This window comes from Condylura cristata, unplaced genomic scaffold (assembly GCF_000260355.1).
Source record: "Condylura cristata isolate star-nosed mole 26May11 unplaced genomic scaffold, ConCri1.0 scaffold00004, whole genome shotgun sequence".
Lineage (NCBI taxonomy): Eukaryota > Metazoa > Chordata > Mammalia > Eulipotyphla > Talpidae > Condylura > Condylura cristata.
In genome coordinates, this window is record NW_004567105.1 from 11,375,662 (window position 1) to 11,401,866 (window position 26,205).

Genomic DNA, 26,205 nt, shown 5'->3' on the forward strand with positions numbered 1-26,205 from the left:
GCAATAGACTTCTCCTGTCCCACCCACTGCTCCCCTCAGCAGTGTACCTCAGTAGATCTTCCTGTTCTGTTCCCTACTCTGTCTCTGGTGAATCCTTTCACTGCCCCTGCACCTCTGGCTTGTATTCAGTTTGCATGCATAAATAAATAAATCTTAAAAAAAACAAAACAAAACATAAGATCCCTCTTCCCATTGAAGATCAATCAGAAGAAGATACTAAGGGTGCATATTACATCTTAGCACACACTAGTAAGCAAAGTGCTGCTTAATACATTATAAAGACAGCTCTGGGGTCAGCAAGGCTGGCTAGCCTTGCATCCTCTATTTATTAGTTCCTACTTCCCTATATCTTTACCAATATTGATTTCTGGATTTTATTTTTCAGTTTCATAGGTGAAAAAAACCTTCAATAACTTTGTATAGTTTTAGTTACCATCTCTACTAGCACAAAAGAGGTTGAGGGTTTTTTTTTCATATGTGTAAAAATCATTTCCTGTTCTCCAAACAATGAAGGTAGTTTTGAAAAACCTGTTAAAACACCAACTTCAAGAAAGTTACCATTTTACATTGGCATCATCTTCAGACACCTCACACTCTAACTCCACTTTTTCCCCACAGTAAGCTTCTGTATCTTCCAGTTGTTTAGTCACCAGAATTGGAGGTTCTAGTGTAGAAAAACAAAAAAGGAGAATCATAATTATTAAATTGCCAAGGCCAGCCTCATGACCTGGGATTTGTTCACAAATGAAACACCAATCATAAGAAACTATCATCTATTACAAAGCTATAGTTAACATAAGGATATTAGTGGGTGAGTTTCGATATCTTGGCAAAGTAAATAACTGGAAATCCTGTTTATTTTCCCAATTTTTTAATAATGCTCCAAGTCAAACAAGTGATTATTTTAGACATGTATAGATATCCTTCTTTGGGTAAATAAGATAGGTGATAGATATATCTGAAGGAGTCGCTATAATACTATGATTCTTTGATTTTGTTTTTTATGGATGATAGAGGTCTTAGCAAGTAAGGATCTTCAACTCTCAGAACCCACCATGGGTGCCCTTTTACTAATAAATGGGTTTCTAGAGAAATCTATTGGTAATCCACTGAGTGTGTGAAATAATTATCCAGTAAACGATTGGATCAGAAACTATAACTAAAACAATCATTTCATAAAATACTGCTTGCTTAAGTCAAAATCATAAATAATTTTCACTTAGCAGGTTTTTTTCTCACCACATTTTCTAGTCTTTAACAAACTTGAAGATAAAGTAAGATTCATAACAAAGTGAGTGTGGAAGAGCTTCGGTGTAGAGGCAACCTAATACCCAAGCTAAACCATTTCCAGAGGAAATACTACCTCTGCTTGGGAGCTCAGAGCTCAGCTTGTCACTTTCATTTTGATTATTACCCTTGGATTCTTGGTGACTGCAGTAAGAGATTTTACTTTACCTCTCACAAAGAGTTCAGTGGAACATTTCTCATCGCCAGCTGTCACATAATATTCTGAATCATCCGTCAGCGAACAGTTATTGATAAACATGATTCTTTGGTTTCCCTTATGTTCAAAGATGTATCTGTTTTAAATAGAAGGATAGCAAATGGAGTGTCTGTGAATTCAATTTTATTCTTTTCTATTAGGTCTATAAATTTAGCTTATAATTTGGTGCTTGACAATCACGGATATAATTTTGAATTGCCATTTATATAGCATATCTTACATAGTTGAATTAATGTCCAACATGAAATCAGTTTTTACCTTTAAATACATAATGTAATATACATGCACATTTGATTTAATTTTGTTACATAAATTTTTTGTTCCAACACCTGCATATTTGCTATTTAATTTTTCAGTCCATTGTTGAAAATAGGTTTGGTTGAGGTTTGCCGGAGAAGTTTTTAACTTTTCATTTTGAAAAATGACCATCGACTTTATGGGGGACAGAGATTTGATTTTATTCACTGATGCACTGATGCTACTCTTTGCCTAGTCCAGTAACACAATAGCTTTTGCCAGGTGAATAAATGATTATACAATTTAAGCAATAATATGAATTTAATCACTAACTAGGAGTAATTCTACAGAATGACATTTTCTTATGAGAAAAAAAAAGCTAAGTATTCAGAAACAAAAACTAAATACCACAATCAAAGAATTTAATAATCTGTGACCTGGGTTATAGATGGGTATATGAGGATATATTAGTGGTACAAAGAAAAAAATTCTATTTGAGTACATCTTAAAGGCTCCAAGAACAAAACACAAAACACTTTATAGCCAAAGATAACCAAACAAAGTGTGTTGTTGGTAAACTCTGACCGCCTTCAAGAGATTTCTACCAGATACAACCTTTAATAACAGAGTCATTTGGTCAGCATGATCATATTAAGAAATTGGAAACCACCTAATTGTGCTCCAGAAGTGACAGATTTTCAGGATTAAAGTCTTTTGTAAAAGTGCATGTGGCTCCTATTAACTTAAAAAAAATAAGTTGGAGTTGAAAATCTCTCAGGCTGAGAAGGATCTCTATAAAGTAGTTTCCTAATGGACAAGAGATACTGTCAAACATCAGGGATTAGTCTGTCTCTTTCATGTGAGAGAGGGCCAAGAAATAAAACACAGGCTTTCAGATGCTATTTGGTAAAACAAAATCTACCTAATTTTGAGGTGCAATTCCAGTTGACATGTCAAATAGTATTTCAAATTTAAAAAATTATTTTAAAAACTTGGAACAAGTTTGGTAGTGCTCTGAAATGATCACTAGATCCCATAGTGACACAAAGCCACAACTGAGAATCACTTGAAATAGTTTGTGTAGAATTATAACAAAAACAAGATTTAATGTATAGCACTATAATGTTAATGGTTTCAAAATACATGAAAAGTGACTTAATTTTTTTACTTTTCCTCCATATGACTTTGTATTATAAAGACATAACCAGAAAATGCTTTTATTTCCAGGCGACCATTTGAATTATTTGTAATTATCATTGGCTATTTGTAAGACTCACTTACTTTGTACTGGGCCGAATTTCTTGACCATTTTTAAACCATTTCACCTCCAACTTTGGATCTGTCAATTCCACAACAAACCTGACTTTGCCACCTTTATCAACCTGATATGCAGGATCAAGAATTTTTGCAAAAGCTGGTAGAGAAAATAAGAAAAACTGTATTAGTATGTATAGAGATATGCGCTATAAATTTAAAGTCAATCCATGTATGAAAAATCCAAACCACATGGCAAATTGAGGATTGAAAAGGAAAAGAAAATAGGAGGCTTCCACATTACCATTTAAATTTTAGAATCTATTGAACAAGATAAATTTAACTCTGTCAATTTATAGACAATAAGTTGGTCTGAAATCCTAAAGAGAATCCATAGGTTTTGGAAAAAACGTAAGAAAATTACTGAAGCAGCTTTAAAAATGACTGTCCTCATGTGTGGAATAGAGGGGGTCGACCTAAAGGTACAGATAAAATTAAGCCAAAACAAACTCTAAAAATAAGAAGGTACAACTGAGGCTACCAGAGGGGGCGCTCTCACCTGCGCTCTTCTTCTCCACCCTACGCATGCGCTTGAGCCGCTTGAGCATCCCACGCAGGTCAGTGATACCATACTGGAAGGCGATCTTCTCGTACTCGTTGGGGTTTGCGTTTTTCAGCAGCTCCCACACGTCTATCTCGGGTTCTTCCTCCTGCTGCTTCACCTCCCTAACGGGAGGAACCATTGCCTAGTTTAGTAGCGTGCACTAGCCCTTAAAACCAGGAATGTGGTACTAAGTTTTCCTTTGAATTAAAACCTGTTGACTTAAAGCCGAGGGAGAAAGTCTACTGGCTCAGCTTGCGTCTCAGGAAAACTTTCAGATAGTTGAAGATCAGACACGTGCAGAGACATGAACACTTTTTGTTTCTGAGTTAAAAACAGTGTTAAGGACAGAGGAGGTTAACAGGACAGAGAAGGTTAACAGAAAATACCCTGAAGGTATTTTACTAATATTCCTCTTGTAAGTCTACGTTCAAGGGGGAGAGTTTTGAGGAATTTAAGATGGGTTTCATCCAGGAGATAGTTATGAGATCATTTTGAAAAATGCATGCACAACTAAAACATTTAAATAGTGGGTTAAGGAAGAAAATTGATCTTTCTACTTCCTTTGATGTACGTACGCGAGCTGTATATGAGAGTTATAAATACAGTAGCCCAAATTTTGGGGAGGGGGGACCGGGGGAGAGGTGCAAATAGCATTTCCTTCCCGCATTTGTAAAAGTGTATATTAACTTTTTCTACTGTTTTAAGCACAAAAGAACATTTGAAATTACTATGAAGCTTTTATTTGGTTTGTTTTTTATATTTCTTATGTATGTATATATATTTAAAAAGAAAGACCTTTTTAAAATGATAGAAGAAAATGAAGCTGAAAATTCTCACATTTCACCTTGAAAATTTTTTGGAACCAATTGGGTTTGAGTTATAAAAATACAATTTTAAAACTGTAGGGCAATTGCCCTAGCATTTAATTAATAAGGAAAGTCACTTCTCAGTGTAATTATCAAAATTTTGATCACTAACTAAAGACCATACTTAACAGAAAAAGAATATATATGAATTAAAATACATAAGATTTAAAGTATATTTGCTCCTGTTTTGAAACCAAAACTCAGGAATAAACACTCTTTAGGGGAAAAGGCTTAGTATAATTGCAAAATATAATTTGAATTTATTTTCTTCATTGGCTACATAGTCCTGATTTTGCTTAAACATGACTGTTTTTATCAGATAACTGTGGTACTGTTATGGTGACTACTTACTGTGAATCAAACTGGTTTGGATATAATTTTTCAGGAAAACTGGACAACATACCTACACATCAATGTGAAATATGTTTGCATTGTCACATTAATTATACCTATTTCAGAGTTCTTGAGGAAATACTGGAATGCTGTATTGGAAGGGGAACTAGAATATAAATACTAACATAGATTTTAGGTTGGTATTAGGTAAGGATGAATGACTTCCATTGTCATCCATATAAGTGTTTTTGCCCAGTGTAGGAAGATGGTGAAACAAATTTGGAAAAATGGAAGGAAGGGAGAGTTTCTGGGCCCATCAGAAGCCTTGGTGGGAAGGACTAAATGACACCAGTAGGAAATGTGTCTCCTAGAATCTCAAAACACAAGTAATATCTTCATCTCACTGGATTAATCATTCCTTTATTACTACAGGGATATTGAAAAACGTTAATAGTACTCAAGTTGGAATATTTGTAATAACTTGCCAACTAGGAATTACACACATATACATTTCAAGTGTCTCCCTGACACTGGTGAAAGAATTTAAAGATATCAAATTAGATACAATTTAAATAGCTAATAGGAGGCACAAGTCAAACACTAGTTCCATGAGGTGAGGAGTTACATGACAGGAAAGGTCATCATTTTCAATGCAACTCCTTAAATCAACTTAGATGATGGATACATATTACCCATCATCCTCACTGATTCCCCCTGAAAATCCCCACGTATACCTCTACCACATTCTCAATATTATCAAGTAGATAATAATGATCAATGACCTCTACTCAATTCCTTCATTTCCTCCCGTCTCTTGACTGAATCCAGAATTACAAGCAGCATACATCATTTTGTTCTGGCATGTATGACCAAGATCCCTACCTCTTGCATTTCCTTCACTCATCCAATATATCTTTACCTACCATGGAGGCTGTGCATGGCCTTATTTACATGGCTGTGTTAACTAACAGTAGGGAGAAAAAATCCCAGTTTTTATGGGTGCCTCTGATTCCTTTCCAAGCATTGGGATAGATCTATAAAACATCACAGTACTTTCATCTACAACAAAATTTCTATAATTTGATGAGCTTAGTGATATACAAAGCAGTTATAAAAATTTTGTGTAGAATAAAAGTTAAATATAGTTCATATCCCATAACAAGATGCTGCCAAAAAGATCTACACTGGTTTAGCTAATGTCCGTCTGCAATTAGCTCTGTCCAAGGAAGGGAGATCTTTTGTAGTACAGAGATGTTATTCATAAAATTAATCATAATATCTAATAGAGATATTGCCACACATTTTTGGAGCAGTAGAAATGTTAACCATGTGTCATAACCACAATGAAAACACATGCAATTCACACTTTAGTAAAAAAACAATGATTTCTAAAGTTACACTGGTGGATTAGTATAGGATAGTAAATGAACAGTCTATTGAAAATAATGATCTAATTATGAGTCAAAGTCATAATTAGGAGATGTAAAGAATATGAGAACTGAAGACATATTGCTGCCCTTTAAAATTTTTTTTTTCTTTAGTGATTTTATTATTAGATTTCTTTTACTCTGAAAACGCCTGGTAGATGAATCTGTTCTTTCTTGCCTTTTAAATAAGAACATGGTGCTTAATAGTTTATCACATTCTTTTTTTTTTAAAAAAAGATTTATTTATTTATTCGTACAGAACTGGGGTACAGGCCAGAGATGCGGAGGGTAAGAAGATTCACCAGGGACAGAGTGGGGAACAGAACAGGCAGATCGATGAAGTACACTGCTGAGGGGAGCAGCGGGCGGGTCAGGAGAGGTCTGCCTCGCCATGTGGTCACCTCCGGGGCAGGCGGGAATCGAACTCATGCAGAAGTGGCTTAAGTTTCTCAGTGCAGTGCTTTAACCCGCTGCGCCACCAGGGAGGGCCTCACATTCTTAATTATTGTGTGTGTGTGTGTGTGCATTTTGTCTCTTTATAAATGTAAACTTCTCAGGGAAAATGTCACATTTCCTTGTGGAAGTGACTATTTATTTCATTGCTACTGTAACTGCCAGACCTTTAACACTTATTTATTTTTTACATTTTAAAAGGACAGTGTTTTAGGTGGAGAAAAAGAGAGAGGTCTGCATGGGTACAGGTGGGCAGAAAGCTGCTCCAGGCTTTTAACATTTAATTTAAAGCTTACAATAATTAGTTTTAATAATTAATAATTAATTCATAATAGGAAGTTTTTATTCTCCACTTTAACAGATGTGGAAATCAAATCTCACAGAGGACGTATGATTTGACTAAAGTCAAGTAATTATTAAACAATAGAGGTTTGTTTAATAATTTTACCACTACTATTTCCCTCCTATAAATATCTATCAATTCCTTTCTGGACTTCTTTTCCTTACATTACATTGCATTATAGTCTACACAATATTTACTTTCTACTACAAAATTTGGCATTTTCCTGGTAAACGATTACCAGGGTAACAAAGTTTTCTAGACTTTCTACAGTGTTATATAACCTGAAGCACCAATTTCTGGAACAGACTCAGAATGATATTTCTTAGTGGGGTCAAAGGAAGTGAGCAGACTCAGAAAAGAGAAACTGATTTATCTATAGGTCACCATGCTGCCTCCAACTGGGTTGACTGAATGAGTACTTGACAACTACGGTCTGATGATTCACGCCTAAAGGAGGAAGAGTGAGACTCAAGTAAGGTCACTCCATATAATAGTGCTTTAAATTAACTGGAGGAATTAAAAATATAATTGAGGCTAATGATTATTTTAAGTATCCAAGGGAAAAAGATGTACTGATACAGCCAAAGTCTACTGGGTGGTTAATGTCCATCAGTAATTAATAAATTGCACCTATTAACATTTCTGATCTTAATCTAAGAGATAAGGGTGACTTTTTCCTCTCATAAAGACATAACTAAAGTCACCCAACTACACAGAGAATAAACATAAGCACAGTTTATCACTATTTGTAATTTGTTGTAAAGCATATTTACATTTGTTTCTTTAATAACCATAGAAAGCACTAAATAATAAAAAGTGAATCTAAAAAGTTAAATTCAAATTGATATCAATATTGTAGATTTTTAATTTTGAATTGTTTTATTCTGCTTTTTTCACACATTTACTAGGTAAATATAACCCCATCAAAAATCTATTTTTGTTCCCTCTGCACTTCAATAAATATTAAGATATGTATGATTTTATATATAGTACATAAATATATTCATGATTATGCACAGCAAGTACATATATAGAAATCTTATAAAATTATGACATATTAATTACACATAATGAAATCTGTAAGTTTTATTATGAGAGAACAATGTTAAGAATATGTGAGCTTTATTTCCATCTTATTGCTACATTTTATTACTCTAAAATTTTATCACATTTTTTAGGCATTTTCTCTCTGAAAAAAGGATGTGTCCTATAATCCACAATGTGTCATAGTAGATTATTTAGAACAATATTTTCCTTGCTCAAAGTGTCACAGATTTGATGAAATGCAGCAAATCACAAATACTTTATTAAAGGAGATCTAACACATATTGTATAAATGTTATATGATATATATATAACTATGTTTATATATATATACATACATGTACATATATATATATATATATATATATATATATATCTCCACCTGCAGTGATTTATACCAAAATTATGAAATTGATTTTTTTGGTCAAATATCAAAGGCAGGTCAATGAAGACTATTTATTCAACCATGATAAGGAATCATGACTGAAATGAGAGAACAGCAAGAAAAACAAGAGAGTTCTAAGGACATAAGTCTTCTGTTCAGTTTTCAAATCTCCTCATCCCCAACTAAGAACATACATGAAATCATGAAACATTTTAAAAGAATTTAAAAGCATTAGCTAAAATTTTAAGTGATTAGTATGCAGTTGTTTTTCTGTCTCTTTCTTAGTTGACTCGGTTATATTTTATAATATGCAAACACATTTTCAGAAATTAGAAATTCTTTGAAATTAGAAAAGCATCCACTTAAAACTTGTCTGCGCTGAGTGGATATCTAAAGGAATTCCAGGCCACCACGCCTCATCCATCACTTGGTTCTCACCTACGTTTCAGGAGACCACTAAAGTCAAGTTCTCCTGCATCTTCTTGACCTTCTCCACTGTCATTAACAAAAGAGAAGCAGATCTAGGTTTAATGCCGAGACACAGACACAACAGTTTTCTCCAAACACTCTACATGTAACGTATATGCAATTTTGTACTAGCACACAATCATGGAACTAAATCAACACAAACTAGTCCTTTTCACACAAGTGACATTTTACATTTTTGGAGTATGTACTTGTGGAAAAGTAAACACCAGGAGCTTGTGTTACTCTATGATTTCAGAAGATACGTTTTTGTTGATTGCATATATACTTATATAATTGCTTGGATTTGTGTTAAAATAGAGAAAAAAAAAGCAACTAAACCGAACAAAAAAAAAGAACTTGCCTTTGCAAAGGAGGGGTTTTAGAAACCTACCTGTGTAAAAAGCAAAGGACTTTTGCTGATCTCTGTTCTTCAGGTAAGACAGAGATTGGCTTGAAGGACAAAGTGTATCAATGTCAAATATGTAAATACAAAGCTTATAGTCCAAGATAACCTCTTTGTATCCATCAGTGGAAAAATCAGATGATGTAATACAATATAACATAAAATAGAGCTAGTGCAGAACTTTTGAAAGATACACTCCTTTCTGTTTTAAAGGGAAGTAATTATGAACTTCCATTTTTCTTAATATCAGTATCTTTTAAGTTGTATTTTTCAAAAATTAGTTATTGAAAAAATCCTTTATTAGGAGTTTTAAAAAGTGTTTTTCTATAGAGAAATGTATCCTAAATTGGGCATGCAGTCAGCTTCGTGATTCCACGTGAACTCTTATAGAAGCTGCAGACTGACATTTAAATGGCAGTACATGTTTTAATTTTTTAATGAAGCTTTTCTTTCCTGTTCCTTACAAATGCTAGCAAAAGAGTCTGCAGGTTTAAAAACAATGTACAGGACATATAAGTTATAAGAACTGAATGCAAATCATGTGTTTTCAAATTTCTTTAACAGCAGGTATTTCGGGAAGAAATTTTATACCGATGGGCAGGTAAGGTAACATCGAATATGTTATAAAGCAATTTAAGTTTGTACTTTTTTCATAATTTAGGAGGAAAATATACTTTTTATTAACAAACTAATTCATTGTTTGGGATGACTATTCAACAAAACCATGTGGATTCAGTTTTAGGGACAATGAAGCACTGACTCTCACTAATGAATTCATATTATGGAAGAATTTAGTACAGAGAGTAAAACAACAGCACCTGATTCTTTCATCACTGGCAGTTACAAAATAAATAAAATAAATATCTCTATCTTCATTCTATAGTGTTCTCTATTCTAGTGAAATCTATGGTCTTACATTAATTCAATATTTAAACAGTGCTAACTTTAGTAAGTAGCTACTTAATTATGACTTTCTGGGCATATAGTTTGATAATTTGTGTTTCTAGATGAAAAGTAATGGAAGGTTTCTGACATTACTTAACTGATGCTATGGGAGAAATGTACTTTTACATATCTATTTTTGGCTATTAGGTGGGAAATAAGACAATTAAGGAAGAAGCGGCATCTCAGTAGGTTGAAACTGTCTTTGTAAGACAACGGTGAAACCCACAAAAACTAGGAGCTTCACTGTCACAGGAATATTCTAAACAATCATCAACATGTACTTTATTAGACATCAAGCCCATGACTTTCCTAGAACATTATATTTTGAACTACAGTGTGACTACAGTGAAAAGAGTTGTTTTCATATAGAATATGGAATGAGCTGGAACGGATAGTTTGTTTTCAAAATCCTGTACTTCCATGTCATAAAGTTACCTAGACCTCCCCTTTCGGAGTTACCTTCTCTTGAAAGCAGATCTGATGTCAATGTTTGGAGTAGTCCCGGTTGATTCTATGAAAGGAAAGAAAACAATAAAATGAATACCCACGAAGAAGACAGTTTTATGATTCTCCTGGATGGCTGAACTGCTGAGACCCCAAAACTCACTATCTTTACACTCAATCATTCACGAGACTTCAAGATATACCTGACTGGGTGTCATGTGACCTGCCTACCCACGGAATCACCTGAAGACCTTTAAAAAAAAAAAGAAGAAAGTGCTTCTTGAGTTCCCTGTTGGGGAATCTGTTGCAACCAGAAATCAATATTCTTAAAAAGATCTTCAGATGATCCTTAGAGTTGCTGACTAGGTTGAGGCAGTACTGTTGAGAAATAAATTCCTGCCTAGTGAAGATATTTCACCCACATGATCATTTCACCTCTCAGAATGGAATCCCACAACCTTCTCAGGAGGTCCTCTCATTTCCATGCAGAGCTCATGCTACAGTTAGACAAAACCTACCCCTTGTCACTTCCATCCCTGGATTCTCATCTCACTTATGTGACAGCCCTTCCCAAGCTTAGCAAGTCAGATATACCTACCCCCAATACCTACATATTCAAACTAAATAAGGCATGGGTTTCTGATTCTTCATCTTCCTCAGTTACCCTACTCCAAAAGGGACCCAGGTTAGGTATGGTGCCGTGGCCAAAGGTGTTACTCCACTTGTGGAACATGTGGCATGTGGCAGAAATAAGCACTGTTTTCTCCACCTGGATTCTCTGACCCTTGCAATGGTCTGGTTTAAAATTACACTCACAATGGAGACCGATCCAGCCCCTATGGAAAACAATATGGAGGCTTCCTTCAACTATTAAAAATAGATCTACCACATGATCCAGCAATGCCACTCCTAGGTATCTACCTGCAGATAGCGCGAATTCTAAAGGCTAAATGCACTCTTGGGCTTATTGCAGTGAATGTACTATATCACACTTTGGGTTCATGTTAAGTTTATGATTTTTGCTGCCAAGTCAACTTCCTGTTTGTTTACTCATATGTGTATACACACACTCGTGCATGCATACACATGTTGACCCTTATATTTCAGTTAAATTCACACTGGGAAGTATATAGAACATAATGATCAAGAACTTCCATATTTGACATTAGTCCTTACAGGAAAACTCCTCCTTTCCACTTGGGTATCTTTGGATATCCTGATACCATATTGCCACTTCCCTAAACCTGAGTGGGACTACTTGGAGCCAGATATATTATACAGCAGGAAAAAATGTTATCAGCCTTTATCTGGGAAACTGAAGGCATACAGAGAGCATGAAGGATAGAGACTTTGCAACAACTCCCCCCCCCCGCCATGTTCTATTTTTAAAGTCTCCTAACAATTCTCAATATTTATTACTATTAAATGGCATCTTCTTCACCATCTTCATACCTCATTAAAAATAATCACATTTACCCAAACGAGAAGCCTGCTTACCGTGTACTTCAAGATCAAATGAGCAGCTGTCAGACTTATCCTTGTAGCAAACCTCACACCTGTAGTTTCCTGCATAGTTCTCTTTGGCCTTGATGATCTGCATCTCAAATGTGTACACCTTCAGGGAAATGATTTGGGACCCACGTTAGTATGAACCTTGGCAGTGGAAAGAGGCCACCACAATACAGTTATTCTCCAATCTCGTCAACATTGGCTCAAAGATCTGCCTGTATCTAGAGATCCCATAAAGATGTTTTCAAAATAATAGGGAGCACAGGCACACCAGAGTGTAGATGCGGTGAGCGGGAACTGAGGAGAATTTTCTGGGACTCAAAGTTCTCAAAGTAGAACTGAAAATGAGCTTGACCCACACAGAAAGAGGGCTCCTACCCGAGTTTGCCTCTCAAAGCTTTCTTTCAGTTGGAGATGCTTCCCAGCTTTGCTGGCCAGGTCCATCCACTTCCCCTTGAACCATTTGATGGTTGGTTTTCTAAGAAGATCTTCAGCCTGGACTTTGGCTATAAATGTGATGTTTTCACCTAGAACAAACACAAGGGATTCAGATTGAGGTTTAAAAATTGCTATTTTTTTCCTTCTCTGGAAATTTGCACAGGAGTTTGCACAGGATGGCCTGGTATAAACTATGGGTATACCGGTGCTTTCAGAATCATGGAGTGAAATGGTCTTAATTTTTTTAAAAGACTGATTTTTTACTTATGCATAAAAGATCTGGGGTAGGCCAGAGGTGAAAGGGGTGAGAGAGTTCACCAGAGGCAGAGTGGGGAGCAGAACAAGAAGATCTACTGAAATACACTGCTGAGGGGAACAGTGGGTGAGACGGGAGAGGTCTGCTGCGCCATGTGGGTCAGCTCTGGGGCTGGAGATCAGAACTCCTGCAAAGCGGCTGATGACAGCTTGATAGCGCTGAGACTTTAAAAACTGAACCACCAAGGAGACCTAACTTTTTTTTATGAATATCCTAGAAATCTTTTGTATACTCCGACATGTTCAGCTTTTAAGTTTATGGAAGAGAAAAAACACAGTGGGGATAATCAGTGGAAGTCATTTTCATTAGGAAAAATGTGTGTGTATGTACATCTATGTATTTTTCCCCATCCTCTTCTATTAGACACCACAGTGGGAAGTCTGGAATTATAGGAAACTAAGTGAATCTGATCTTTTTGAAGAACATCTAGCTAATGTTTGTATGGATTGATTGGACCCTTAGGACTCAAAACTCTAGCTCAGCATTTTGTTATCTTTCATAAACACAAGAGGAAGAAATCCTTCTGTTTTGTGCAATGTCCATACTCTCTTTTGACCTGTCAGCACTAATATTAGAATATAGTCAGCTAAGAGCTCATTTGGGTGACAGTGGCTTGTGTCACAAACTAGTTTTGTCCACAATATAACCTTCATAAAATTTTACTTAGTCAAAATTCCTGGACACTCTGGTCCTTCTCTAGCTCACCATTTCCTTCCTGGCAGTTGGCTTTGTGAAAATCTGTTTGTTTAATTTCTTGTTGTTTCTTCTCCCATTAAGATTCTAAATTTAAACCTGTTTCTTTATTTAATTTCTTGTTGTCTCTTCCCCCCATTAGGATTCTAAGTTTTAAGTGCTCAGATGTCATGCTCAATGCTCAGCACAATGCCTAAAATAGGAGGTATATAATTGATGATTTCTAAGTGAATAACTCCAAAGTTGAATCACCTGTTCCAAGGCCTCTGAAAACACTGCTTGGAAACAATTGTGTGTGATTTGTAATCATTTAATGAATGAGTGTGTCATAATGACAACAAATGCTGGCTTGATTTTAAGATATGTTAGACACCATACAAAGTCCTTCACAGGTAAATACCTTATTTTTATTATTATTACTATCTTCACTTTACAGATAAAAATATTAATTTGAGCCCAACCAGGCTCCAAAATCTAGGCACTCAACTACTATATGCTAAAGGTCACTGAAATGTTAGCTGTTATTCACCTTTGTAAGTTATAAGAAAGCAGGATTTTGTATATACATGTGATGAAATATTATTCAGTCGTTAAAAAGGAATGGAGTACTAAATTGTGCTGTAACCTGGAAGGATCTTGAAAACATTACGCTAAATGAAAGAGTCAGACATAAAAGGTCATATGAGATTCCATTTACATGAACTACTCAAAATAAGCCAATCCATAGAAATAAAACAGACTAGAGCTTCCAGATGACTGGAGAGAGGAGAATGTGGACTCGCTGCTTAACGGGGCACACAGGGTTCCTAGTTGGATTGATGATGTTCTGGAGCTAGACAGAGGTGGTACATGCATAACACGGATTATACTAATAGCCACTGATTGATCCCTGTAAAATGTTTGATCTTATGTGACTTTCATTGCCATGTTTTACCATTGGTTTTCATGCAAGGCACTCACCAACTTTTACTGTTCCTGTTTGAGGCCTTTCCACAAACAGGGTGGGCCCCTGATTGACATTCTGCTTGTCTTGTTCCTCCCTGGCCGGTGATTCGCCAAGAGAACTTTCTAATGAGCAGAAAGAAAGTCAATGATCATTTCAGGGTCAGCTTCTTCTTAGACAGACTTACCTGGACTTGTGATTCTTATAATGCTGAAGTTTTCTTTGTCTAATTAGCCTGGATAAGTGAAACATCATTCTTTTCATCATTTCCCCCACAATCATCAGTACAGGATGACAGATTCCCAGTCTTACAGGGATGACTTTTTAATTCCTAAAAATAACAAACTTTTTTAGGTAGGTGGTTATTTTTTGTTGGCAGCCACAATGCCCTTGTTTCCCCCTACCTTCCTGTGCCCAGCAGATAAATCAGAGTGGAAAGCACAATAAAGCATTAACTGTCTGTGTTTCCAGGTCACTGACTTTAAGAAAACAGAACTGAAGGCATCAGTTTGCAGATCCACTATGAAGGGCCAGACAGCCACGCCTGGCCTGGTACTTCTCTAGATCCCTTGCTGTTATGTGATTAAGACACTGCCATCAGAACTATAAAGACGTGTCCATAATTTGACAATGAAAGGTCATAACCTGAAGATACAGATTTAAAGAAAATAGGAGCATCCTGTATGGGAAGGAAAAAGAAAAAGAAGCTCCTCAAGGAAAGACAGGTTGGAGGCGAAGTATATATTGCCTTTGCTAATCTGTGCTTCAGGTGGTTGGCTTCTACAAATCAGCAATCATTCCCATGAGGAGGGTAAGGAGAAGATATTGGGTGTCTCCAGAGCTGAAAAGCAACGTTCAGTTTCAGCCACTTAATAACTGGGGAGGGAAGTGCGTACGTTGCCAACTCTCCACATTTTAATGTTTCTTAAAAAGAAGGAAAATGAATATTTAGTTATGTTAGCCTGCACTTATCAGTCATGCTTAGTATTTCTATCCTTAGGAGACCGTCAGGTTCACAATGCTGCTATATAATGTAGTCACATGATCACACAATTTTTCAATTTGTCTGCATTGCTGCCAATGTCTAACGTGTTTTATAAACTATATGTAAAGTACCATAAAAATGGGAACCATTATCTAACTTCAGCACCCCCAAAATGGAGATTTTCAGTATCTCCACCTCTATGTATTTGCTATTAAAATGAATAGTTAACAATAAAAGTGACAAACCTGTGATATGTAGTTAGTTTCTGAATTTGTGTATGTGTGTGTGTGCTGTGCAAAATTAATGGTTTCTCAATACATTAGTTTTCTTGTAAATATAATGAAAATGGCTACAACGCTACAAAATGAAAGAAACGAAGATTAGAATCAATATAGCTTCAAAAAAAACGAGGTCTTTAGTGATTATATGAGGATGGAATCAGGACGCCTTGTTCCAGGCAGGTGCTCACCTGAATCTTTTCTTTCCAGGGCCCGACCACCCACACCTGCAAGGAAAAGTGTGATTTGGAAGGGGGTGAACACGGAATGTCAACTTCAACCTCCCTAGGTACCCCAAGCCCTGTGTCTTCTGATGACGGGGAGAAATAAGCTGGCCATTGGTCCAGGTGGAAAAATCAGTAGCTCTTCTACCTTGAAAACATATATATAAAGTTATCTTACCTAAAACACAATAACAACACTCAAAAATCTAAATATGTAAAGGACAGGGAAAAGGTGTGTAACAGGCATTGGAAAACAAACATATTTACCCATCCATCACCTTTATACCAAAAAATTGCTCTGGTCCTGACACTCACAGACCCTGGCGCCCTGCCCTGTGCACTGTCTCGTCAAGAGGCTCTATCTTTTCCCTCGCTAGTAAATTACTAGGTGGGAGGGATTGAATCATCCTGACCTGGAGGCACAGCACTAGGCGGGGAGGCTTCCTCTTCACCTGAAACAAAAAATAGGAATAAAAAGTCAAGGAGAAACGGACTTCACCTCTAGTAACTTGAGAAAAGAGACACCTGAAAAGGAAGAGAAGAAACCTCAGGAAACACTTTCTATGGATGAGGAAACCTTAAAAGATGGGAACCTGAAAGATTAAACTTGAGAAAATAAATCAAAGGGTGAGTAGGGAAATCCAAGTGAGCGTGTAATTTGAAAAACAGGACTCAGTTTTGGAATGCAGATTAGGAAAGAAAGGTCTGCCGCCTCCCAATAATATGTCAAATCTTGTTTAAGTCAACAACAGAGGTGGTTTTCATGTTTTTTGTAACAAAAGTCAAGACAGGCATTATACCAACCTCACCTGAACACAGAATAAAAGCATGTACTTTTCTCGGTGATAGGAAACCCACGGGGATTACAATTGAGATGAAAAAAGAATGTACAAAATGATATAAAAATAAACTATTATATTATTAAAAAAAAAAGCATATATTTTTACTTGTACTGTTTGAGAACTCTGCTGTGCCTCCCTCCCCTACCCCCACCCTCAGGAAAATCTCATTATTAATTTCCCTTCTGTATTTAGGAAACAGTTTACATTAAGTAATATAAATCAAATTTTCTTATTTACTAAGTTGACCAATAATTAGTTTAGGAATGTTAGAAGCATGACCTCAAGATTTTATTGTTATTGGCTGGTGTTCTGTAATTTTAAAAATATTCACCCATGCACATTTACAAAATTCAAAATATGTCTTGTATTTGTGTGCAGAGGTCCTATTTTCTAATATGTCTCAATTTCAAAGTGTCTTCACATTTGAAATACTTAAATAGTCATTTGAATGATCTGAACCGTTTCCCCTGCCAAAGCAGAAAGACTTGTGTCATTGGAATTAATAATGGTCTTGGTACTTAAATACTACATTAAGTGTGGATTTCAAAATACAAACACATGGCTACATAAAATATATCTGAAAACAATGAACATGGCTGTCAAATACAAAGTGCTTTAAAAATGCTGATGAGGGCCCTCCCTGGTGGCGCAGTGGGTTAAAGCACAGCACTAAGAAGCTTCTGCATGAGTTCTATTCCCGCCTGCCCCGGAGGAGATCCACATGGCGTGGCAGACCTCTCCTGACCCGCCCACAGCTCCCCTCAGCAGTGTACTTCGTTGATCTGCCTGTTCTGCTCCCTGCTCTGTCTCTGGTGAATCCTCTTACCCTCCGCATCTCTGGCCTGTACCCCAGTTCTGTATGAATAAATACATAAATCTTAAAAAAAAAAATGCTGATGAGAAGAGGTAAACTAGCACATTTTTCTGCCTCTATAATTATTATTTTCTCACCTGAAATGTTTTCTAAATTTGTCAACAAAAGACATGTTTTCATACTTTTTATCAAAATAGTGAACATAATGTAGAGAACCTTAATATTATGACTTCAGGACCCAATGGATCATTCACTCAAAACTGGAATTTGGGATTCTTCAGAGGAAGCTTTCTGTGAGCAAGGAAGTTTGGGAAATGACTAACTAAATAAAGTTAAATGCCAGAAATAATCTAAGTGCTAGGTGAGTGGCTAAAGATAATGTGGTATATATATAAATAATGGAATACTACTCAGTAATGAAAACAAAGATGAAGTCCTGCCATTTACACCATCTGGAGACCTGAAGGGTATTAGGCTCAATGAAATTCAGATAGAGGATTTCAAACTATAGGACAGAACAAATGAGCTAAATAAAACAAAAACAAACTATAAGCCCTATGACCAAATTAGTGGTTACCAGGAGGGAAGGAGGGAAAGAATGGGTTGTTTCAGAAAAAAAGGTCAACCCTAGTCCAAGGATAGGTTTGGACTCTTAGTGACAGACTCAATGTAATCCATATATAGATGCTGATTTCTAATGGTGTACACCTGAATCTTCTATAATATTATAATTCAACATAACTTCAATAAAAGTATTTTAATTAAAAAAGAACCACAAACAATTGACAGGAGACCCCCCCACACCCAAAATAAGCAAATTATTTTATTGCACTGTGTGTTGGCATTTGTTGAAGAATATGTTGATGGGGACTGGCACCTGGTGTCATCTGTTAATGACAGGGTAGTTAGAATTGCCCCAATTCAGTTCACTTTTTAATCCTTTTCTCCCGCAGTTCCATTAACATTCCACAAAGTGTGCTTCTGATGAAGTATAGATATTTCTGAGCTATCAGGAAGATTCTATATTTCAAAAGACTGAAATACTTAAAATTTGACATAACCAAAAAAAAAGTGTGATTTTTCTATACATTTTCTCATACATTTAAATCAATATTTAGCATTTTATTCTTGTACCCTATTTGAAGGCTTTTATTTCCTGAAATATGTCAAGAACTTTGATTTAAAGCCCTGCATTTTTTTTTTTAAATGAAGCTTTAAAACTCAACTAAATCTGGGCCCTCCCTGGTGGTATAGTAGGTTAAAGCACAGCACTAAGAGCTAAAGCCACTTCAGCATGGGTTCGATTCCCAGCCAGGGAGGTGACCCACATAGTCCCACAGACCTCTCCTGTCTTGTCTGCTGCTTCCCTCAGCAGTGTGCTTCAATGATAGGCCTGTTCTGCTCCCTACTCCTTCTCTGGTGAAGCCTCTCACCGCCCCTGGGCCTCTGGCCTATACTCCAGTTCTGTATGCATAAATAAATAAATCTTAAAAAAAAAAAAACTCAACTAAATCCAAGAAGAAACTTAATTATGTAACATGACAACCATTTTGTGTCACATGAGGACTTCCTTTTTTTTTTTTTTTAAAGATTTATTTATTTATGCATACAGAACTGGGGTACAGGACAGAGATGCAGAGGCAGTGAGAGGCTTCACCAGAGACAGAGTGGGGAGCAGAACAGGCCGAATGACGAAGTACACTGCTGAGGGGAGCAGAGGGTGGCCCAGGAGAGGTCTGCCGCACTATGAGGGTCACCTCCCTAGCCGGGGATCGAATTCATACAGAAGTGGTTTTAGCTCTTAGTGCTGTGCTTTAACCCACTGCACCACCAGGGAAGGCCCAAGGACTTCCTTTGATGTAGGTTTTGTGGCTGGTTGCCTGCACAGTGTGTAATGAAACCCGTGGTTTAATTGTTTAGAATGGAAGATGATTAAAAAAAAAAAAAAAAAAAAGCCAATTGGGGAAGACGGCACAATTATTTTACACTATGAAGGTAGCATATGAAGAGGTGCTTCAGAGCCCATCCCCTGAAGCAACAATGCTTCCAAATAGCAACTCCTGCTCAATTGGCAGTATTTGTTTCCTTGTACATCAATTTCAAATTGCTGAACTCCTAGAAAGTATAGTTGACAATTACAAATGGTTTCCCTTCTTTTAAAAGCAGCTGTCTCTGAATCCTGCAGGGGAGGTAAGGGAGAGAGACTCAAAGGAGGAAGGAGGCACACAGGGGACCAGCTGCCATGGTGCACGGCGAATGGAGTAGGAGAGTCTATGGAGTCTACCCCTGAGTGGGGGGAATAGACATTGTTTAAAAATGAACTATATATATATATATATATATATGAAATATATGAATAATATACATTATATACATTATTAATTATATTAATTAATAATATATTGATTAATATTATATAATATATACATATATGTATATATGTAATTTTTAAAGATTTTATTAAAAAAAGAAGCTGTCTGATATCTCTTTAGTTTGGAAATGTAGTTGAGATATTGGGAACTTGACCAGAAATTCTTAAAAAGTTGGCCAATTAACTTAGTTAAACTGGGTAAGAATGAAAGTTTTAACTGTTCCTATTTACCAGTGAAAACCAGGGTATATGTTCAAAGAGAAACTGAATATCCAAATCTGGGAGTAGTCTTAATCAACAACACATACAGAAAGTCATGGGTTCATACCAGGAAGAAAAACCACGATACACGTCATATTTTCTTTTTACTTGACAGTGACAGTATCAACAATACACACACACACACACACACACACACACCTGGTTTTTGGCGCTTTCCAATGCGGTACCGGTAGAGACCACAGACCAAGAACCACAGAACTATCTCCCTTACTACATAGAAGTGCAATTGACCGAAGTCATGGGAACTAGCATTTGATTCTAAAACAACTGAAGTCTCAGAGAAGAACCTCTAGAAAGTAGAGAAAGAACTTGGTCTCACATTACACCCCTGTGACTCTCAAGGCTACATGTGAAATCTGGAAAGCAAGAAAATGATGGTAGAATGTATACCAGTAATTTTTCAAACTCTTGAGGATAAAATAACTTTTACCTATGGTTGATTTAAATTGACTTCTAAATCAATATTTTCAGTAATACAAACTTGGGATAACTGATGAGATTCTAGAAGACCAAAAAGCACAGAAAGTTAAAACATATGTGACTGTAGACAAACCTCAGTTAAATACTCAGTTAAATACTGATGTGCTATTTCATTTGGTTTAGACAAATTTATGAATCCCTCAAGCAGGGTAATCAGTTGTAGCAAATACTGGTATAGGTGATCAAAATAACAAAACAACTCCCATTACATACCGATGAAATAAGTATGGTGAAAATAAGGTAATCATATTTTTGAGGTACTTAACTTATATTTCTTAGTGAGAAGGCAGCTTTTCAGACTTAGATGCTTCTGAAATCAGGTATGATTTCAGAAATAAGTTCATCTCATAATACATAAGTATATTTAATGAGTTCTTTCACCCCCAAAGCTATTAAAGCAGTGTTGTATCTTAAAAAGGTTGTGTTTTGCAAAGTACGTTGTTGTTTAGTTTTTAACAAAGTTCACTGCAGGGGAGTAAGTTGATTAGAATACAAAGATAAAGCACACAGAGGTGATGGACACCTAAAGGTAAAATTACACAGATATTTCAGCTTGTGAATAAAAAGTACCAGGATCATGTTACTGCATATCAAATGGGACCTAAATGAAGAGAAAAAATCAAATCATTTTTAAATAAAAAAAAATATCATTTAGAAGAAAGTTTGCTGGAACTTCTACTGATTCACTTCCTCATCTGCAAACCATATTCATGCCAAAAGAAAGACTCTTCATCTCAAGTGACATGAGATCTTTAAAACATACACATTCCATTCGCTACAGTTTATGTGGCAAGATTAATGTTAATACCTGCAAAAAGAAAATAAGTTTACTATCACTGCAATGATTGCCAGAAGCAATTATTTTTCTAGAAGAAAAAGATGCACTAACTATCCAAATTAGACTTACAGATAAAAACAAACATACAGGTCATGAGCTAATAAGATGCAAAAGTAAAAATTAAGGAATAACTCAGAACCCACGCATTGAAATGACTACCCATATTTGAAACACTCTAATTCTAAGGCTGCTGGCCTGTTTGGAAATATCCACAATAGGAACTTCCCACTGGGCTAGTTGTTCAGGCCCAGAAGACACTAGTCTCACTAGCTGTGCTCACACACACCATGTCAACTTAACAAAAAGAGGTATGACCCAGGTAACTATAGATGAGAGGCATTCTGTAGGGGAAGAGGAGGGAGAAGGACTGGGACAGGAGTGGGAAGAGACAAGGATCTATGGTGATGGTGCACCGGGGAATTGGTAGTGGGAATTTCATGGGGAAACCATACACTGTACAAAAATGAAGGATGATGTGATGACAAATTTTAAAAAATTAAAAGTTAGGATCCATTTGATTACCCACATTATTCTCTACACGTGCCCTACTGATCCTAGTCTGCTTCCAACTGGAATCCACCATCTTCTACTGACGTTTGCTCTTCCCTGAGACATCGGACACTGGCTCCAGAAAGAGGGGACACAATGGCCCAACTCACACCTACTATGTAGCAGACACTCAGGAAGTATGTGCAGAGCTAACAATTATTAGGCTACAAGGCAGATCTTTGGCCGCAAAGAGAATACAGAAAAGAGTCTATACTTAGCATTCTAATGTCATTATTCTGGAAGAATTCTTAGCCACAGCCACAGTATTTTATAAGGACGCCATCTTCTAGTATGATCACCCTGAAAGGAATCTGCACATCTAATTCTCTGGTTAAAGGTATTTCTTTATTGTTGTCACTATCACTTCAATCCCAGGACAAAGTGGGCAATATCCAACTATAGGCTAGTTGGAAGGACCTGTCAAGAGGTAAATAAGGAAATAATCAAGCAAAGAAATAATAAAAGCCCTTCCTGGGAAATCAGTTATTCCCCAGAAAGACTCATAATAAATCTGATAAAATTGGTAAAACTAACACTATGTGTGAGATTGATAGCAGAACCAAACAATATTCTGTGGATCCAAAAGCAATCTCCTGAGTATTTCAAAGCTGCTGCTGAGCAAGTCAACTGGTTTGGGAATAGTAATAAGTCTGCATTACTATAAACACTATTGTTAATAGCAACAGTCTTACAACTATTAATTGACTGTACTTCCAAATAAGTAGTGAAGGATGAATTGAAGTGCTGAATTATGCACTTATTTCCAGGCATGATGATTTTGGAAAGATTTAAATGAGTTGGTATCTCAGGAAAAATGGTCCATCTATCCAAGGATGAACACACTGTGCAATGCCACACCTCCGTCTGAACTTCGTTGACTAAGAGTAGGTTGGGACATTCATCCTCCTGTCCAGGAAATATGTTAAATAGAAACAAAGATATACAGGTTACCATTGGCTATACAATCAGTAGCAAAAGTAGTGGAAATTCAATTGTTCATGATTTCTAAATGTCTGTATCAGGTGGCCATGCAGCTGTCTACTGCTCACTGGAAGGAATGGAGATGAGGGGATGAGAGAGGTGTTAAGACAAAGTGCCTGACCATCAAATAGCTCACAACCTGTGAGGAGAGAAGTGAATGGTTAATATGTGATCAGATAGAAAAGAGAGATTGAAAGAGAGAGGCAATGGATTCAGAAGAAACCAAGAGGAGGAAGGGGTGATGTGATCTGGATGGTCAGGAGAAAGCTGTAAAGTCGTTAAAAAATCTATTAGATGAATTGAGACTTGAGGGTGGGGGGGCTTGGTGGGGATGAAGGGCAAGAGAGAATATTCTAGTTAATACTGGAGAAAAGTCTGTTGCCCTGTCACTCTTTATGTCTATGCAAGGTTCTGTGGTTTTTTTCCCAATCAAGAATAGATTATGTCTAAATTTTGCCTATGTTTTTTCTTGAAACCAGTTCCTAAGAAAAGTGGGTACAGTTGCAGAGAACTGTATACTTAGAAATAACTTCCATTCACCATACTTCTTGATTTAGAGATGTCGTTTTCTATCCTGAAGTGCTTTACTTCTTGTTGGGTAGAATGAACTTATACAGGGCAATTTATGTACGTGGACATGTGACAGCATGTAGTCATGTCCTTGCTTATCTTCTGCAAATGTCACGGAAAAAATGCTACAAGTTTCAGAATGCCCTAGTTCTCTAGGTTAGCTCTTTTACTGGCTCTCCTTTATGAAAAGTTTTTGTTTTTTTTTTGTTGTTGTTGTTAATTGACCAACTGATTGGTTGGTTAGTTGACTTTAATTTGTAGATTAATTTGAAGATTAATGGTCAGGCATGGGCTTTGTTTAAATGTTGACAGCTTGCCCTCTGGGATTACATCACCTGCTCTGTTGGTTGAGCCTTCCAGCCTGGTCCAAGCACCTTTCCAAATTTGGAAACAGAGGTGGATGCCATCAGCCTTGTAGAGAATAATGTTGCAGTGACTTCAGCCAGGATGCCCAAACATCCTTGAACCCATCTCATGGAAGGAGTTCTAGGAGTTTGCACTCTCTGCATTCCATAAGCAAATAACCTTCAAACTATGGCCACGTGGTTAGCATTAGTATTCATGTTACTGTCCATGGGAGCCCCTGAAGGTCAAGGACAAAGTGAATGTATTAACATTGTGTGTTCATTTAGGAGAGTGTTAAGTTCAAGTTAGCTGAAGAAACGTGTTTCAGAAAACTGAAAAGAAAGAAGAAATGTTTTACTAGTATATGAGAAACAAAAATATCATAGGAATTAGCTAATAAAATATGATATAGTAAAAATGGAGTGATACTTAACATGCTTTTGAGTGGCAGAAAGAAAGAGAAATATCCCACCTAGTCAGAAAATAATTGGTTATTCCAAAACTAAAACTATGTTATTGATTACCCATAAAGCAGAACTGTCAAAACTACCTCTGGTAAAACTTTCTTCTAACGAGGACTAACGCTCCTTCGTTTAGAGGAGCCATAGTGACAATGAGTTTCTCCACAGGGAAAATTAGTAATTCATAGATGCACCACCAGAACACATGAGAAAGATCACTCTTTTTCTAAAACTGGACTGTCTCCATGTGAAGCAACAATCAGTGAATTTCCAGTTCACTAGGGAAGAGCAGGATGCTTGTGGACTGTCTAAATCTGTATAAATCATTATATAAATCCACACAAATGCATAGCGTTACAAAATGAGATGCTAGCCTTCAAAAGAGCTGCTGAAACCGGGAACAGTTCACATGGTCACATGGAAACATTCCATTTTCTTTAAAAAATGTGGACAATCCAGACAGCATTCTGAATTGTTATTCAAATAAGACAAAATGCCTCTTTCCTCAGCATACACACTGGAACTTGAAAACTGCCATTAGTTGGCTGGCAACTCAGTAGCTACTTGTGATACTTTTATCACCCTTGTTTTCTTTTTAGAAATGTGTGTAATGGAAACTGGTCAAAGAACCAGTCTCACTGTGCTGATAAGATGCAAATGAAGAGCTCTCTGGCAGCAGGATTAAAGATAACACAGAGGAGTTCCATGGGCCATCGGGCCACTCATGGCTGCCCTCTTTCCGCTTCAAGTTTGTTGAATTCAATATTACTTTCCCGCCTGCCAACTCACCTTTTCCTGGTGCAGTTCCGGCCTCCTTCTCTTTACTTGGTTCTGTGTGGAAAGTACAAGTACAATTTTTAAATGCGTCTTTAAAAAAGCATTTTATTGTGTGATGAGCAATGGAGGAGATGGAGAAGGGAGGAAATTAATGACAACAGAACAGATCACAAGTGATGGCACCCACTCGTTTATTTTGTTACATAGGAATTGTGCTTTTTGGAATTATAATGTAGAATCATATTAATAGAAGCAATTAATAAATATGATCATTTAAAATTATATACATCCATAGGAACACACAGCCCAGATTGCATAAACATAGACTGACTGCATGGGACCCAGTTATAACATGCTGGAACAGGGCTGAATATAAAATGTGGCCACATCATCTTAGAAGCCAAGAAGGGACTAGTGTTTGAGTTCAGCACTAGTTCCAATCGTCTGGACTTCAGGCAATATTATGGTATGGAGCAAAGGCATAAAGTACGTAATTGTACAATAGTTTCAAAGTGTCGTTATCCATATTCTGGGTATGATGATTGAGAATAAAACAAAAGCAATGACATCAGGTTTGATCAGTTGAGAACATTTAATGTGCTTTTCTTTCTGCTCAGAATCCTATCAATTTAGATACCTACACATGACTGATATATCAGAAAGGAATCATTTCAAGCATGAGTTCTCTCTTTTCTGACTGATGAGACCGACCTGAGTAGCAATTAACTAATTAGGACATTTTAAAACAAAATTTGGGAGGTGACTTGTTTTAGTATTAGATCAACATTGTGCAATAATT

General features: G+C 36.5%; 1 protein-coding gene across 1 annotated transcript in view; it reads right to left on the reverse strand.

The window, feature by feature from the left end:
- The window catches only part of MYBPC1 (myosin binding protein C, slow type), a 73,731-nt gene that overhangs the window by 31,016 nt on the left and 16,510 nt on the right, over positions 1 to 26,205 (reverse strand). The window contains exons 3-12 of the mRNA XM_012720628.1: positions 25,419 to 25,460; positions 14,627 to 14,734; positions 12,598 to 12,746; positions 12,208 to 12,325; positions 10,726 to 10,777; positions 8,889 to 8,945; positions 3,555 to 3,721; positions 3,023 to 3,155; positions 1,456 to 1,580; positions 559 to 664 (exon numbers count right to left, since the gene is read on the reverse strand). Of these exons, the coding sequence (XP_012576082.1) occupies positions 559 to 664; positions 1,456 to 1,580; positions 3,023 to 3,155; positions 3,555 to 3,721; positions 8,889 to 8,945; positions 10,726 to 10,777; positions 12,208 to 12,325; positions 12,598 to 12,746; positions 14,627 to 14,734; positions 25,419 to 25,460 (1,057 nt within the window). The remainder of the gene's footprint in view (positions 1 to 558; positions 665 to 1,455; positions 1,581 to 3,022; positions 3,156 to 3,554; positions 3,722 to 8,888; positions 8,946 to 10,725; positions 10,778 to 12,207; positions 12,326 to 12,597; positions 12,747 to 14,626; positions 14,735 to 25,418; positions 25,461 to 26,205) is intronic.